The sequence below is a fragment of the Equus caballus genome, chromosome 14 (genome assembly GCF_041296265.1).
Source record: "Equus caballus isolate H_3958 breed thoroughbred chromosome 14, TB-T2T, whole genome shotgun sequence".
NCBI lineage: Eukaryota > Metazoa > Chordata > Mammalia > Perissodactyla > Equidae > Equus > Equus caballus.
Window position 1 is genome coordinate 35112311 of NC_091697.1, and position 16077 is coordinate 35128387.

Here is a 16077-nt window from a genome sequence, read left to right on the forward strand (position 1 = left end):
GACTGACACATGCACATCTTCGCAGTTCTTTCCCCGCTGTGGGGTTGCTCGTCATTTTCATTTTCGTTATTCATCTGTATTCTCTGAAATTTCTGTAGTGATGAGATATTTTATAATTGGTTAAATGTAACATTATTTTGGAAGGAAAACACAAACAAACCTAAACTGTCCTGTGGAGCCCCCAAAACATAGTGTTAAGAGCACGGAGTCAGAAAGCCCAGATTCTGTTTCATCATTTATTAACTGGGTGACCTAATCAGGTTATGTCACCTCTCTGAGCCGTCCTTGTCTGGAACACAGCGATGCTCATAATGCTCACCTCGTGGCCTGTTGGAGGATGAGAGGACGAAATGCATGGAACACAGAGTCTAGCCAATGAGAGAGAGAGAGAGATAGATATATAGATAGAAAAGCTTTCAAATTATATATATAATACATATTTATAAAATGGAAGGTTGTATAAGACTATTCATCATAATGAGCAATTCCCAGCACTCGTGAAGACCTGGGGGAGGTGCAAGAAGCTCGGGGGGCTGAATTCCAGGGAAAAGAGAAAACTGTCCTTGCCTTGGAGTGGCATTTGCCTCAGTCTACCCAATAGCGACAGAGGGTTTCCAAGGAGGAACCAGATCTGTGTTTTCGAAGGATTGGGAGCTGCCAAAATTATAAATATAAATATATGTAAAAGATATATATGTAGTCTATATAAGAGATGGGGGCATTTAGCCTTGGGCCAGGTCCCTGCCCACCCCCCCCAAGTTGGCACGTAGCCCTTGGCTGCCTGGGGCTTCCGTGAACTGGCACCTGCAGCCTCTTGTGCCTCTCCTAGGCTCCTAGTCCCACGGCCGTGTAGAAGTTCTCACCAGGGCAGTTCTGCAGGTGGAAGCTGTGGTTTTTAATCTCAGTGAGCTTTTCAGTAAATCTCTCAGCTTAGAGTCATCAAATTATTCGGCATTGAGCCAGGGATTCCCACCAGCCTCGCCTGGCGGATGTGCTGGGGTTGAATTTTCCCCAGTGCACCAGTGCCCAGCCGCCAGCACCCTAAAGCACCCTTTCCCAGAACAAGCTCTCTGAGGTGTTGTTACTCTGCCCCCGCAAAAGGGGCCGGGGATGGTGGAGGTGGTGGTCTGTGGATAAATAAATTTACCTAGAGTTTCTCAAAACTAGATGTTTTTTCCTCAACAGATGTTTCAGGGCTTCTAATGGGCTAATGTACGATTCCTTTGAGTAAGCAGCAATGTAGTATGCACTGCTTCCCAAACTACTGGCCCACAGAACCCTTTTCTTCAAGGAGTGTATCTTAGCACTGGCGTATTGTGGATCACACACTGGGAAACGTTGCCTTTGAAAGGACTGAATGTAGAGTACATAATTTGTAATTCTTGAAGCTCCCAATCCTCTCTAAACAGTGACCTGCTTCGTCCTTGGTAACCCTCTGTTGCTACAAAGTAGACTGAGGCACATGCCACCCGAAGGCAAGGACAGAGCTTTTTCTTTTCCCTAGAATTCAGCATCCCCTGGAATCCTTGTACCTCTTCTCTGGTCTTCATGAGTATTTGGAATTACTCGTTATGATTAATAGTTTTTGTTCAACCTAAGATCAAGAGCAAATCTTTTTTTTTTTTTACCTATTCATTTCAAGTATTTGCCATTCCCCAAATTTGGAGAGTTTGGTAATTATCGAGTGTCCTTTGTGTCAGGTATTAGAGTCACAGAGCTGAACAAGGTGAACCCAGATCCTGCCCTCTTGATGTTTTATAGCGAAGCGTTGAAAGACAGTGAAAATGGATGGATAGATCGATGAATGGATGAAAAGTCCTTGATGCCTGGGGAGTGTCTGACAGGGGCATGACCAGGGGACACTCTTTTCAGAAGAGACTTTTAAGCTGAGATCTGAAGGAAGAGTGGGTCAATAATGAGAAGTAAAACCAGAGGCAGTAGAAAATAACACAGTGCAGGACACCAAGGGTTAAAATGAAGACTTCCCTTCCTCCCGTAGTATGAGAAACCAAGGGTGACTGGCTGACTTCTGCACTGCACGTGACCTTCAAACGCCTCTGAGGTTAGCCTCAAAATGCCAGCAGAGCCTGTGTGTCAAGAGCACACGCTGAATTTTTTCGTCTATCTGTCCAGCGACTGTGACAGGCCGAGGTCCCTGCCCAGCAGTCCCGGCTGTGGGCTCGGGGTCTGTTTAACTGCACTTTGGGGTGGGCCTTGCCCGTACCCGCAGGCACTTGTGAGCCCAGCACAGGGGTGGGGTGTTTGCCACCTCTGCCAAGGTCAGCGCCTCTTGGGGGGAGGGGGAGAGCAGTGGAGACGAGACACAGCCAGGAATCTTCAGAGGCCTGTGCTGGCCGGCCTGCTGCCTCTGTCCGGAGCTTGGTCGGGGCCTTTGTGTAGGTGTGATTCACTGGTGCTTGGCCTTTCCTGGAGCCCTGTGCCGCTCAGATAATCCTGTTTCTGCTTCAGAACCTCCGGGCAGAGCTCTTGGCAGAGTGGTTGACACCCGCCACCTTCCTTCCCCCGAGAATGGCTCTATCTGGTCTCAGAAATGCTGGGGTTTCCCACTCAAGGGGGCAGTCACCCCCCACCCTGTTGGTTACCCCAGAGAAGGAGGCAGGGCCAGGCAGCGGGGGAGGAGGGCAGAGCAGGCCACAGGCGCAGGGACGATCCCCCAGTTGGTGTTTGCTCCAGTCACGGCTGTGTTCATCACATGAAACACTCCACTTATTCATTCGAACGTTCATTCACTCCTTCAGCAGATGCTCATTAGCCCTAACTCTGTGCCAGGTACCAAGGGTACACCCAAGACCTGGAGAGGGAAGTGGTGCCCTCCCTCACGGAGACCACATTCTGGGGGGTGGGGAGGACATTTAGTAAACAGGCCAACACTCAGCAGGGATGCGCCCTGCAGAGGTGTGGGGTGCTGCGGCCGAGGAGGGCAGTCAGGGAAGGCCTCAGTGACCGGGCCTGACCAGAGACCAACCGGAAGGAAGGGAAACAGCCCAGATGTCCACACGAGGGTTTGGTGAAGTCACAGCACAACCTTACAATGAAACGAGCTGGGCAGCCATTGAATACATGGCTTCCGGTGCTGTCTGAAGGGGAGGTGGGGCCCACTTGGAGCTTATGATCCCGTTTTGTGAAAGTTTGCAGAGAGAAACATCGGAACAGTCCGTGTAAAACTTACTAGTACTTCTGTCTTTATGAGGGATTATAAGTGCTTTTTGTTATTCTTTTCTACTTTTGAAAATTTGTAAGTGAACACATAGTTTATCATTAGTAAACAGAAAAACATTACTTCTGGGTAGGACCTTGGCGGGGCCTTTGCATCGTGTGAGGCTGAAATGGGCTATTGAGTGCAGGGCTGGCCCGCGGATGTTCTTGTTAAAGGGCTGACGTTGTCAAAGCGAGGATACGGGGTTGCCACGAAATCGTCGGCCATACACTTTGAGCTGGGCTTTAACCCACTGGGTATCTGGGTATCTAGTCCTTCTCTCCATTTTTTTTTTCGAACTCAAAACACAGTTATTGAAATAGTAAAGTGGTTATACTTTGAATTTTTTAAATTTTAGTCTTTTTTGTTGACGTCTTAGTTCCAGGTGTGCAACCTGATTGGCTATCTGTGTATATTGCAAAATGATCACCAGCACAAGTCCAGTTAATGTCCATTACCACACAGTACAATTTTTTTTCCTTCTGATGAGAACTTTGAAGATCTACTCTCTTAGCAACTTTCACATATGCAGTACAGTATTAACTGTCGTCACCATGCTGTACGTTACATCCCCATGACTTATTTATTTTATAGCTGGAAGTTTGTACCTTTTGATCCCCTTCACTCGTTTTGCCCACCCCCCACCTCTGGCAACCACCAGTCTGTTCTCTATCTATGAATTTGGGTTTTTAACATAGAATGTTTTTTTTCAAATTTGCTGGGTTGAAATTCGTGAAAATAAAAATCACACGTGATCCCAGCCTCCAAGATAACCCCTGGTATCATTTTGGTGTATGTCTTCCATTTTCTTCTAGCCCATTGTTATTGTTTTTTAAAAATAAAATAAATTAGGGGCCAGCCCATGGCATAGTGGTTAAGTTCGGGTGCTCTGCATGGTGGCCTGGAGTTCGTGGGTTGGGATCCCGGGCGCAGACCTACACACCGCTCATCAAGCCGTGCTGTAGTGGTGTCCTACATACAGAAAAAAAAATAGAGGAAGATTGGCACAGATGTTAGCTCAGGGCCAACTTTCCTCACCAAAAAAAATAATAAAATAAACTACTGTGGTAACAAAAGCAGGTTTTTGTAAGGTGGGCTCCCCACCCCAACTCCATCACAGCCGTCTGTCCTTGTGCCCTGCCTGCTCATCTGCTCATCTCCAGCCATACCTGAGGCTCACATGCTCTCCTTTCTGGCTGGGCTGCTAAAGGGCCAGCAGCTGGGGAGGAGGAGTTTCGGAAGCCTCTTGACGCCCCTCCGCCCCTCTTCGTCTGTCCCTCCCCGCAGCCTTTCTGCTGGCCACACTGGTGCTGCCCCTGGCCCTGCTGAGAGGAAGGTCACCCTGCCTGGCTGGGTTCCTGCCCTCTTTCCGCCCACGCTGGCTGCTGAGTGCCTGCCAAGGGCCCGCCTAATCCGGGAGTGCTTTATAAGCCCCCCCTTGCAGGCTGCTCTTTTGTTTCTGGAATCCAGGCTGCTCAGCAGAGGGGGCAGGCTTCATGCATCCCGGCCGGCTGCTGCGGGCTTCAGGCTGACTTAGGTCAAGATGCTTGGGAGGAATGTGATCTCAGAGCAAAGCTCTCGTAATGACTGCCTTTTCCCCCTCATTGGCTTAGGGAAGTAATCAGCTGGACTCTCAAACTAAACAGGGCAGGCATGCTGGCGTCCCACAGTATTGTTTGTTTGAGAAAGAATCGCCCTTCTCTGAGTGCCAGAAGCTGAGGCTCAGAGCTCTCGTTCCATTTGGTTTGGGAGCTCTGCCGAGGACACAGGGACACGAGGACACAGGATAGGCTGATATCCTTTCCTGCAGAGGCCCCCAGGCTCAGCTGTAAACCCTCAGGTAGAAAGCCACATTCCACTGTACAAAGCAGGTTCCTTCGAGAGCCCGACAGAGGCAGAGTCACTCAGCTTATCTGCAGCCTGATTCCCCTGCTTGAGGGAAAGGCCGCTAACGCTTGCTGAGTCCTAAGGGGCAAATACTTTACGTTTATGGCAGCTTGACCCCGATTTTTCACATGAGGACATCGGGGTTCAGGATTCACATGCCCAAGGTTAGTACATAGTGGAGCTGAGATTCCCCCAGAACTGCCTGGCTTCACAGTCTCTGCAGAGCTCTTCCTCCACGTGGGCGGGGAGTTAGGAGTGTATTTGGTACAGGGAGAGACGTTGCTGTATTTATTCTTTCTTTTTTAACAGACTTTACTTTTTAGAGCAGTTTTAGGTCCACAGTAGTATTGAGCAGAAAGTACAGAGAATGCCCATATACCCCTGACCCCACACATGCATTGTCTCCCTGTTATCGACATCCCCCACCAGAGTGGTACATTTGTTACAATCGCTGAACCTACACTGACACATCATTGTCACCCAAAGTCCATAGTTGACAGTAGAGTTCATTCTTGGTGTGGTACGTTGTACAGGTTTGGACAAATGTAGAATGACGTGTATCCACAACGACAGTATCCTATAGGGTAGTTTCAGTGCCCTAAAAATCCTCAGTGCTCGGCCTTTCATCCCTCCCTCTCCCAGCCCTCGGCAACCACTGATCTTTCTACCGTCTTCATAGTGTTGCCTTTTCTAGGTCGTGTAGGTAGAATCATACAGGATGCAGCCTTTTCAGATTGGCTTCTTGCACTTGGTACAGTCATGCACCCCTTAACGACATTGTGGTCGACAACAGACCACATATACAAGGAAGTCCCGTAAGATTAGTACCATCCAGCCTGGGTGTGTAGTAAGCTGTACCATCTAGGTTTGTGTAAGTACACTCTATCCTGTTCATACAGTGACAAAGTTGCCTGATGTCACTTTTCTCAAAACATACCTCCGTCATTGTGTGACGCATAGCTATAATATTCATTTAAGTTTCTTCCGTGCCTTCTCATGGTTATTCATTCTTTTTTACTCGTGCAGATGTTTTTTTGAGTACCTCTTCCAGGCACACACTGGGCATTGGGCAAGTGGTAGAGGCAAGGTGGACATGCCCTCTGGAGCTAGAACTTAGCAGGAGGAGACACAAATAGTAAATATTTGGCCGTGGAGAACAGCGTACTATGAGGGAGAACAAGGGGGCCTGATTTGGAATGATGAGGAGTCAGAGATAGCCTCTCTGAGGAGGTGACATTTAAACCAGTGTCTGAGGGACAAGCAGAAATGAGGAGGAAGAACTCGCAGACAGCCATTCTAGCTTTCAGAATCCTGCCCACCCTTGAGTCTAGCCTTTTCCAGGAAGCCCTGCCTCCTCACTCCTCCTTGTCATGTATGCTTGCCCATTCCAAAGGTCCATATCTTTTATGCACCGATGGCTTCCGGTGAGAATCTGCTTAAGCCAGTGGACCGTTTTCCCAGGAGAATGTACAGAGGAAAGACCTACAAGTGTGTCGCTTTGAGTTCTCTTCTCCCAGTTGGCACAAGGGAAAATCCAGGAGTTAAGCTTGGCTGAGTTGAGCAGGGAGGGAAGTCACGATGTTGCATATCTGACCTGTTGTGTTTGGGGCCTTTGAACTGCCTTGATGAGGGCAGCGCCGCCCGGGCCAAAGGTCGCTTGGCTAATTTCCGGCAGCTGCCGCCTACAAAACAGCAAGGATCTGTGGCTACTTCTTGTCTGGAACCTTAGAGCCGTCTGCTTAGAGGAAATATACAAGTGGCCTGCAAGCTTGTGGGGGCTGCTGAAGGGTGCAGAGTGGGGCTGCTGTTTGAGGGAGCTGCAGCCCTACATTGGCTGCTGCTACCAGCTGTCTGGCCATAGCTTGGGAGGAGGCTGGCCAAGAGATCTTCATGCGTGTCCACTCTGCCCAGGTTGATGCCCTGCTCTGAATCCTTCAGTGGCTCCCCATTGCCCCCAGGGCAGGCCAGGTATCTTAGCAGGACATGTAAGCTGGGATCCCCCAACTCTCCCAGCCTGCTTTATCCAGCACACCTCCCTGTCTGCCTGTTCCAAGGGCTCTAGGTTCCCTAAATGGGACACCTGTGTGGCTCTGCAGGTGGTGTTTACCCTGCTGAGCTTCCTTTCCTTCCTGCATCTTCAACAGGTTGATTCCTAGACATCCTTCCAAAACTTGGCTAGATTGATCTCTCCTCGTCAAAGAGCTGCCCACTGACCTGTTACTCTCTGCAGACCCACCTTCCTCTGTGGGCCCTGGGCGCTCTGCACTCACCACTGAGAGTCTGTCCTTCTTTTTTCCCTCCTTCTCCCCTCCCTCCCTGATTCCTTCAACAGTTAGTTATTGGGCACCTGACCAGGTGCCAAAGCAGACCCGGACCCCGCCCTCAAGGAATTTGAACTCCCGTGGTGGCTGCATAAATTCATGAAACAGTGAAGATGAATGATACACAAAGTCAAGTCTTTTCCTTAAAGAAGTTAAGCTGGGGATAAAAGATCTCCTCCCTGATTAAAAAAAATAAATACAAGCTTAGAAAAGATACATTAAAAATCTTCTAGTCTCAGATCTGTTGCTAGTTAAGTAAAGCCCCGAGTTAATAGGATAGGACTTTTTCAAACTCAGTTTCTTCATATGTAAGCATAAGAGAGAGGAAATAATTTGTTCAGGTTTAGCACCTTCCATGAGCAAAGCTCTAGGGCACCAAGATAGCCGTGTCCCGGCCTCCAGGCTCTCAGGGAACCGGCCAGAAGAGACAGGATCCAAGCGTGAAATTTCAACTCAACTTTCTCTTTGAGGGGAAAGTTTCTCTTACTGGGCCATAAACTCCATGAGAGTGGGTGATGTGTCCATCTTATTTTTTACAGCAGCTTTATTGAGATATAATTCACATACTATAAAATTCAACCCTTTAAAGTACACAATTCAGTTGCCTTTACTGTATTCATAGAGTTGTGCAACTGTTAACACTATCTAATTTTAGAATATTGTCATCATCCCAAATAGAAACCCCATATCCATTAGCAGTCACCCCTCATTAAACTCCACCCCCAGCCCACAGTAACCACTTATCTACTTTCTGTTTATATGGATTTCCTGTACTGGACATTGCACATAAATGGGATCATACAATATACGGCCTTTTATGACTGGCTTTTTTTTCACTTAGCATAATGTTTTTGAGGGTCATCCTGTTGTAACATGTATCAGTTCTTCCTTCTTTTTTATGAACTAGTAATATTCCATTGTATGGATATACTGCATTGTATTTATCCATTCGTCAGTTGATGGACATTTGGGTTGTTTTCACTTGGGGCTATTATCAATAATGCTGCTGTGAACATATCTGCATACGCATTTTTGTGTGGTGATATATTTTCATTTCTCTTGAGTATCTACCAAGGGTTAGGATTGCTGGGTTATGTTGTAACTCTGTGTTTCACATTTTGTGGAACTGCCAAACCATTTTCCACAGTGACTGCACCATTTTACTTTCCAGCCAGCTGTATGCAAAGGTTCCAATTTGTCCACATCCTCACGAGCACTTGTTTATTTCTGTTTTTGTTTTTATAATGGCCAACCTAATGGATGGGAGGTGGTATCTCATTGTGGCTTTGATTTTCATTTCCCTGATGATTAGTGATGTTGAGCATCTTTTCATGTTATTTTTCATTTTTCATCTTTTCATTTTATTGGCTACTTGTATATCTTCTTTGGAGAGATATCTCTTCAGTCCTTTGCCCATTTTTAAATTGGATTGTCTTTTTCTTTTCTTTTTTATTTTTGCTGAGGAAGATTCCCCCTGAGCTAACATCTGTACCAATCTTCTTCTGTTGTGTATGTGGGTCACCGCCACAGCATGGCCGCCGACAAGTGGTGTAGGTCTGTGCCTGGGAACCCAGGCTGCCAAAGTGGAATGCACTGAACTTAACCACTAGGACACAAGCCCGGCCCCTGGGGTTGCCTTTTCAGTGTTGAGTTATAAGAGTTCTTTATATAATCTGACTACAGCCTTTTATTGATTTATGGTTTCCAAACATTTTCTCCCATTCTCTGTTGTCTTGCACTTTCCTGATGGTGTCTTTTGAAGCATGAAAATTTTTTATTTTGAAGTCCAACTTGGGTATTTTTACTTTTGTTGCTTCTGCTTTTGGTGTCATATTGAAGAAATCATTGCCTGATCTAAAGTCATAAAGATTTGCTCCTGTTTTCTTCTGAGAGTTTTTTAGTTTTAATCTTACGTGTAGGTCTGTGTCCATCTCATTGCAGACTGTATCCCCAGTGCCTGGAATAATGCTTGATCTATAGAAGGATACTTACTGAGGGAAACGATGAATGGACATCTCTTGAATGAATGAACAGCTATTTCCTAGTCCCAGAGCTGTCTGCTTAAGTAAAGCTCCAGGGTTAAGTGAGTGGCCTTATATAGAGAAGGGGCATCACTTTGTTTAATCTCATCTCCCAGTGAACCTGCCACCAGTGAGCTCTCACAATTCCTTTTCTGCCAGCTTCTCCTTTCCTGTTTTTCCTCAGTTTTGCTTCTCTTTAGTCTCCCTATTTGACAAAAAGTTGCCAAGACATTTCCTAAATAAATCATGTCCGGTCTACTTGGGCAAAATTGTAAATATGGTAGATAGATAAGAACATTTTTTCCATTATAAAAATCTTGGTTGGTTTGATATTTCAGATATTTGTTTTTCTTGTATTAGACAAATAAATTCAGATAACACGGCAGTGCATACCTTACAAAGGAAAAGTCGCCTCCTGCGGGGGTGGGGCATATGATGTCTGGAACCTTTAGGAAAAAGTGCATGTGCTTGTAGAGAGAGGAAAGGTACAACATCAACAGCTAATGAATCTGCGGGGCGGCTGTTTGGGAGTTCTTTGTACTATTATTTAAACAACCTTTTTTAGGTTGAGTTTTTTTCAGGAAATTGTCCCTTGCAATCCTAGCCCCAGAGGGAATTAAGCCGTGATCCCTGAGAGGTTCCCGTGTGCCAGGTGCTTCCCATTGGTTTTTCATTTACTCCTCAGCTACGGAGGAGGGAACAAAGGTGTGGCAGGTGAGGCAGGTGACCAAGTGGTACAGTTGGTTGAGCAGTAGAAGCAGAATCTGGATGCAGGTCTCCAGCCTCAGGGCCTACATTCTTTTATGTCCTTGTGTATCTGGAATAGTAAACGTTTCACTCGGGAAATGACTGGCTTCTTAGCCGATCTTCTTCACCTGCCTCTGTCATCGTGTCCCTGACACCTGACGAGCCTGCACTCAGAGAGGGCGGATGGGAGACGGTCCAGGAGTTTCTGGAATAGAGGGGCTGCCCTCCTGGGGCTTGAAGGAAAAGAACAGGGTATGGAGGGATCCTTGCCCCCTAACCAGCCGGCAGCTGGGCCCCCATGTCTCACTTCCCGGGGCATCTGAGGCTCTGGGGAGGCAGCCCTGACCTCCCTCTGCCCTGCCTGTCCTCCAGGAGCTGAAGCTGCCCGCCTTCCGAGCCCACTCCCCGCTCCTGAAGAGCCGCCGGTTCTTTGTCGACATCTTGACCCTGCTGAGTAGCCACTGCCAGCTCTGCCCCGCAGCCCGGCACCTGGCCGTCTACCTGCTGGACCACTTCCTGGACCGCTATAGCATCACCACCTCCAAGCAGCTGTACGCCGTGGCCATCTCCTGCCTCCTGCTCGCAAGTACGTGGAACCCGCTTCCTCCTCTGTGCTGTCTGCTCCTCTCAGTGAGCCTGGGTGCTCCCCAGTCATTTTACATTTCCCTGGTCTTTGCACATCTCCCATGTTCATCTTTAGCTGACTACGAATTATAGTGATAATAATCAACATTTTCTTTAGCGCCTGTGATGTACCAGGCTAAGTGATAAGGGCTTTAGCAGCCTGACTTAATGAATCCACACAATGCCCCTAGGAGATGCCCCTGTGTGCAGAACCCATGTCACTGGCTTCCTGGTCTGGGGCCCCTGGATGTGCTGGGAGGGGAGCTCTAGCACCCACTGTTCTTAGAGCTGTTTAGAAATCTGACTGCTTGATTGAGGCCCAACTGGGACCCATTATGTAGTTAGTGGGCCTGGGCACAGGCCTCATGGGTTTGCATCTTCCAGTAAGGCCTCACTGGTAACACGGTATGGCTTTGACCATCTATCTGCCTGCCTTAGTAGGGAGGCCTACGTGAATGTGCTGCTGCTTGCATCATCTGCTTAAAACAGAACTCTGCACGCCACCTGCCACTTACAATCGCCCCCTGGTTTACCAGCGACCAGCCATCAAGGTTCTACCTCCATGACCTCAGGCCTTTCTCCTCCTCACTCCCTGGGTTCCAGCCAAGCCCCGTCCTGTCACAGAACTTTGCACATGCAGTTCTGTCTGCCCGGAGAGCTTCCCGTTCCTCCCGCTGCCCGGCTGGTCCTGGTTAATTGTCACTCAGGCCTGCGTGCCCAAGAAAGCCTTCCCCGTTGCCCTCGGCAGGTGGGGTCTCCCTGATATAAGTCCCATGGCATCATGTCTTTTTAATTCACACCCGCCTCCTCCACTAAGCAGTGAGTTTCAGGGAGGGAGAGGAGCCTGGCGCGTAGTAAGACCTCAAAAAAATATTTATGTGACAAATGAAATGAGGGCCAGGAGTTCCTTGAGAGCCGGGCATCTATACTTCTCCAAGTTGCCCTTAATGCTCAGGAGCAGAATGCCCCAAAGTGGCCAGCCACGGTTACGCATTTCCTCGACATCTAGTATTTTATCCTTAAAACTAATCAGATTCTACGTTCTCCTCTGCTATATGTTATTGTCCTGTTTTATTATATGAGCACCCCTCTCCTTGAGTCCCGCTGATGCTCGAGAAGATGGCACCCCTTTCCTTCTGGGGCTCTGTGTGCTCCTGGCACGCTGCCATGAACCCCCATGGGCACAGTCACCCAGTTCCAGAAGCTTTAGACTTTCCAGCAATCCCTCTTGCTTTCCACCCTGGCATCTTGCACCTGCTGTTATTTAGAGTCCCTTTGGCTGTTTTGGGTTTACAGCCTCCCAGTTCGTGATTTTCTTTGCCTTGGACCAGCTGGATTTCCCGTGTTGCACAGAGGGGCCCGTCTTGCTAGGCGGCTCCTGTTGGCTGCTTCCAAGCCCCAAATCCACACACAGCTCTCTTTCATCTTGGGAGCCATCCCCATCAGCGGAGGGCAGAGTGGGCATCGCGTTTCAGGAGGCCCCGGAGGAGTCTGTGCTGCGGCCTTTGACCTGCCACTGTCTGTGATCCGTGGGGTGCATCGAGGTCGCGGGCCTGGGGACTCGGATTTCCATGGGGCGGTGGGGTCCTTCTGGGGAGCTGGGGCGGGAGGCGCACACTGCAGACTCCCTCGTGCTGCTGCCACCGTGCCAGGGGGAGTGGGCTTGGCGACACAGAGGCAGACGCCCCCCTGTGTCTGAGGGCAGCAGCCAGCCGCGGGCAGTAGGGACGGATTTTTCAAGACACCTGCCGTATGCTCAGAGGCCCAAGGAAAGAAAGTTTCCATGACGGCCTGAAATCCTCTCTGCTTCTCCCTCCCCTCTGCCCAGGTCAGCTGTGAGGGGGGCACCTTGCCTCAGGAAGTGTGGAGTTCTAATTCGGTACCAAATCACTTCCACATAGAGAAGAAGAGCGACATTCTTCTTGCCCCCTCCCACACCCCCGTCAGTTCTTAGGTTTTTAGAGCTGCTGCAGATAAGGGCCTTTGCACAGGTAGGAGCTTTTCACCTACATGCAGCCCCTTCTGCCTCCATGAAACAGGTGTCCGTCAGGGACCCATGTCTACAGGCCTCCGGAGGGAGTGGGAAAAGCAAGAGCTTCTATGTTGTCCCATGGTGGACAAGTGGCAAAGCCGCCCGCTGGTCTCTCTGTGACCGAGGTGGTTGTTTGTGTTTCCTACCTGAACACAGGACAGACTGTAAGTACAGTCTAGATAGAAATCTACTATAAATATAGTCGAGCCCCTCTCCTATAATCGTTCATCTTACACAGCACCTGTCCCCCACCCGTCTTGTTGTTGTTGCTTAATTAGGATAATTTGAAAACATGGAAACCCCACCGACTGCCAGGTGCGATGGCTTTGACAGTGCAACATAATAATCCTCATCCTGGCCGCAGCGGCTTCATTACTTACTGGTCTCTTTCTGCCCGCCCAGCTCTGTGCCAAACACTTTACCCACACATCGCATGGAATCCTCACAACCGAGCCTATGTACTCATGCTGTTGTCTGCCCATTCTGTAGGTTCAGAGAGGCTGAGTAACTTGCCCAAGGTCACACAGCTTGGAGTTTTATTTATTCTTTTAGTTGAGGTAAAATTTATACCGTGACGTAAAATTCACCATTTTGACCACTTTAAAGTGTGTGCTTCTGTGGCATTTAGTACATTCTCACTGTTGTGCAACTGTTATCTCCATCCAGTTGCAGAACATCTTCATCACCCCAAAAGAAACCCTTGTACCCATTAAGCAGCCACTTCTCATGCCTTCCCACCCCCAGCCCCTGGCAACCACTAACCTGTTTTGGGTCTATATGGATTTGCCTATTCTGGATGTTTCATATAATATAATATGTGGCCCTTTGTGTCTGGCTTCTTTCACTCCATGTTTTCAAGGTTCAGCCGTGTCATGGCGTGTGTCAGTACTTCAGTCCTTGTTGTGGCTGAACAATACTCCATTGTCTGGAGAGACGGCCATTCGTTTATCCGTTCGTCTGTTGATGGACATTGGGTTGCTTTCACCTTTTGGCTGTCGTTGGTTCGTGCTGCTGTGAACGTCCAGGTACCAGTCGTGTTTGAACGCTGTTTTCCATGCTCGTGCGTATATACCTAGGAGTGGAATTGCTGGTCCTATGGTAATTCCGTGTTGAACTTTTTGAGGAACCTTGAAGTTTTGCGTTTGCCTGGTTGTTGCTGCTCAGAGATGTCTGGGTGCTGAGTCCTTAGCCCCAGGGCATGGACCGGCCTGAGGAAGGAGAGAGGGTGAGAAAGAAAGGCAGGAGGCAGGGCCAGGGGCCTTTTTGCTAGGGTAGCATGGCCTCAAATGTAGGACCTTATTATTCTGAGACAGGAAGTATGAGATACGTTTTTATTGTGAAAAATCTGAAAGATACAGAAGCGCCTAGTGTAAAAAATTGGTTTCCTCCCAAACCCTTAATCTCATTCCTACAGTTTAGTGTATATCTTTCCAGACCTAAATATACTTATGTATTTTCATAATTGGGAAAATAAGCCTATTTTCATTTACAAGAGGAGGATGAATCATAGATTACACCCATATAAATGCCCAGTATACAAAATTGCCAGGTTCCCTCTCTTCCTCCCTTTTCCGTTCTCTTTTTTCCCCTCTATGTAATCCCAATTCCATCATACTTTCCTTTGCAAACTTCTGTTTTCTTTCACTGTGACTTCCGCCCACCCCCCTACCCCCCAGCCCCCGGGAAAACAAGGTTTCTCAGTACCGAGTTGTTTTCCTCTGGACTGTGAGCCCCGTCCTGCCCCTGGCCGACTGCTTCTGGTTTGTGAAAGGCAGTGGAAGCTAAGAGTGGCAAGTCCATCTCTTTCTTGGGGGAAAGTTCTGACTTTGGGTTGTTGTAGGTGAAGCCGAGTCCTATGTTCTTCATCTCTGCCGTCATCCTTCTCCCCAGGAGAGGGGAGCGTCAAGCAGGAGCCTGCTTACGGCCTTTCTGCAAGGGCCCCTCTCTAGACGCTGGCCGTCCTGCAAGGCAGAGTCCTTGAGTCCGGATGGAGTCTGTTGTGCTGTGCTGTGCTTACCTGTGGAAAGGCCCGTCTCCTTACGGCAGATTTCTAAAATTAGAAATGGTATGCTCACAGGTAAAGCGAGAGTCAAAGAATAAAATAAAAATATGTTGCCCTCCCACTCTTCAGAGATAACTTCTGGGAACAGTGGTTTTTTTTTGTCTTCTTCTAAAATTGACCTAGTATATTTTCTAGAAATGGTCTGTGCATGTACAGACATACAGTCGATCCTCATGATTCAAAAACCCCGAACTTGTGACTTCGCTTGCTCACTAAAATTGGTGACCCCGAAATCAGTACTCACAGAACTTTCGTGGTCGTTGATGGACATGTGCAGAGCAGCAAAAAGTGTGAGTCGCCCCGTGTGCCCGTTCCCAGTGGAGGTCGAACCAGGCAACACTCTGCCTTCATGTTTCAGCTCTCATGCTTAAAACAAGCGTCCTTTTCTCTGTCTATTTAGTGCCATGCATTCTCATTTTTCTGCTTCTTGATGATTTTGCTATTTAAAATGGTCCACAGGGGGCTGGCCCAGTGGCGTAGCCATTAGGTTCGTGCACTCTGCTTCGGCGGCCTGGGGTTCGCCAGTTCATATCCCGGGCACAGAGCCACGCATCACTCATCAAGCCATGCTGGGGTAGGCATCCCACATATGGAATAGAGGAAGGTGGGCACAGATATTAGCTCAGGGCCAGTCTTCCTCAGCAAAAAGAGGAGGATTGACGGCAGATGTTAGCTATAGGGCTAATCTTCCTCAAAAATAAATAAATAAAATGGCCCCCAACCATAGTGCAGAAGTGCTGTCCGGTGTTCCTCGGTGCAGGACGACTGTGACATGCCTTATGGAGAAAATATGCATGTCAGATAAAACGTGTGTGTTCAGGCATGACTTATCGTTGGCTGTGAGTTCAACGATAATGAATCAACAATATATTCAGCAGAAATAGGCGAAACAAGGTTATGTATTGATTGATTGATGAACATGTGGTCAGAGGCTCATGGGAATCTAACCCCGTATTTCCTGTAGGAGAAATGGTTCTGTATTCACTAATTCAGTGCCCACAGGGCCTTTATAGAATATAACTCCACGAATAACCAGAATCGGCTGTATAGTTACACACGTGGGTTAAAACCAAAGGTACTTTCTTTGAAGTACGTCAGGAAACGTCTTGCCAGTCTGTCTGGGTAGATTTTCTTGACTCTTTTTCTTGATTGCAGAGTTCCCCATG

General features: G+C 48.2%; 1 protein-coding gene across 2 annotated transcripts in view; it reads left to right on the forward strand.

Annotated features, from left to right (window-relative positions):
- CCNJL (cyclin J like) overlaps positions 1-16077 on the forward strand; it is a 50768-nt gene that overhangs the window by 15248 nt on the left and 19443 nt on the right. For both annotated transcript variants that reach the window (XM_023617300.2, XM_005599251.4), the window contains exon 3: positions 10566-10779. In XM_023617300.2, the coding sequence (XP_023473068.1) occupies positions 10566-10779 (214 nt within the window). The remainder of the gene's footprint in view (positions 1-10565; positions 10780-16077) is intronic.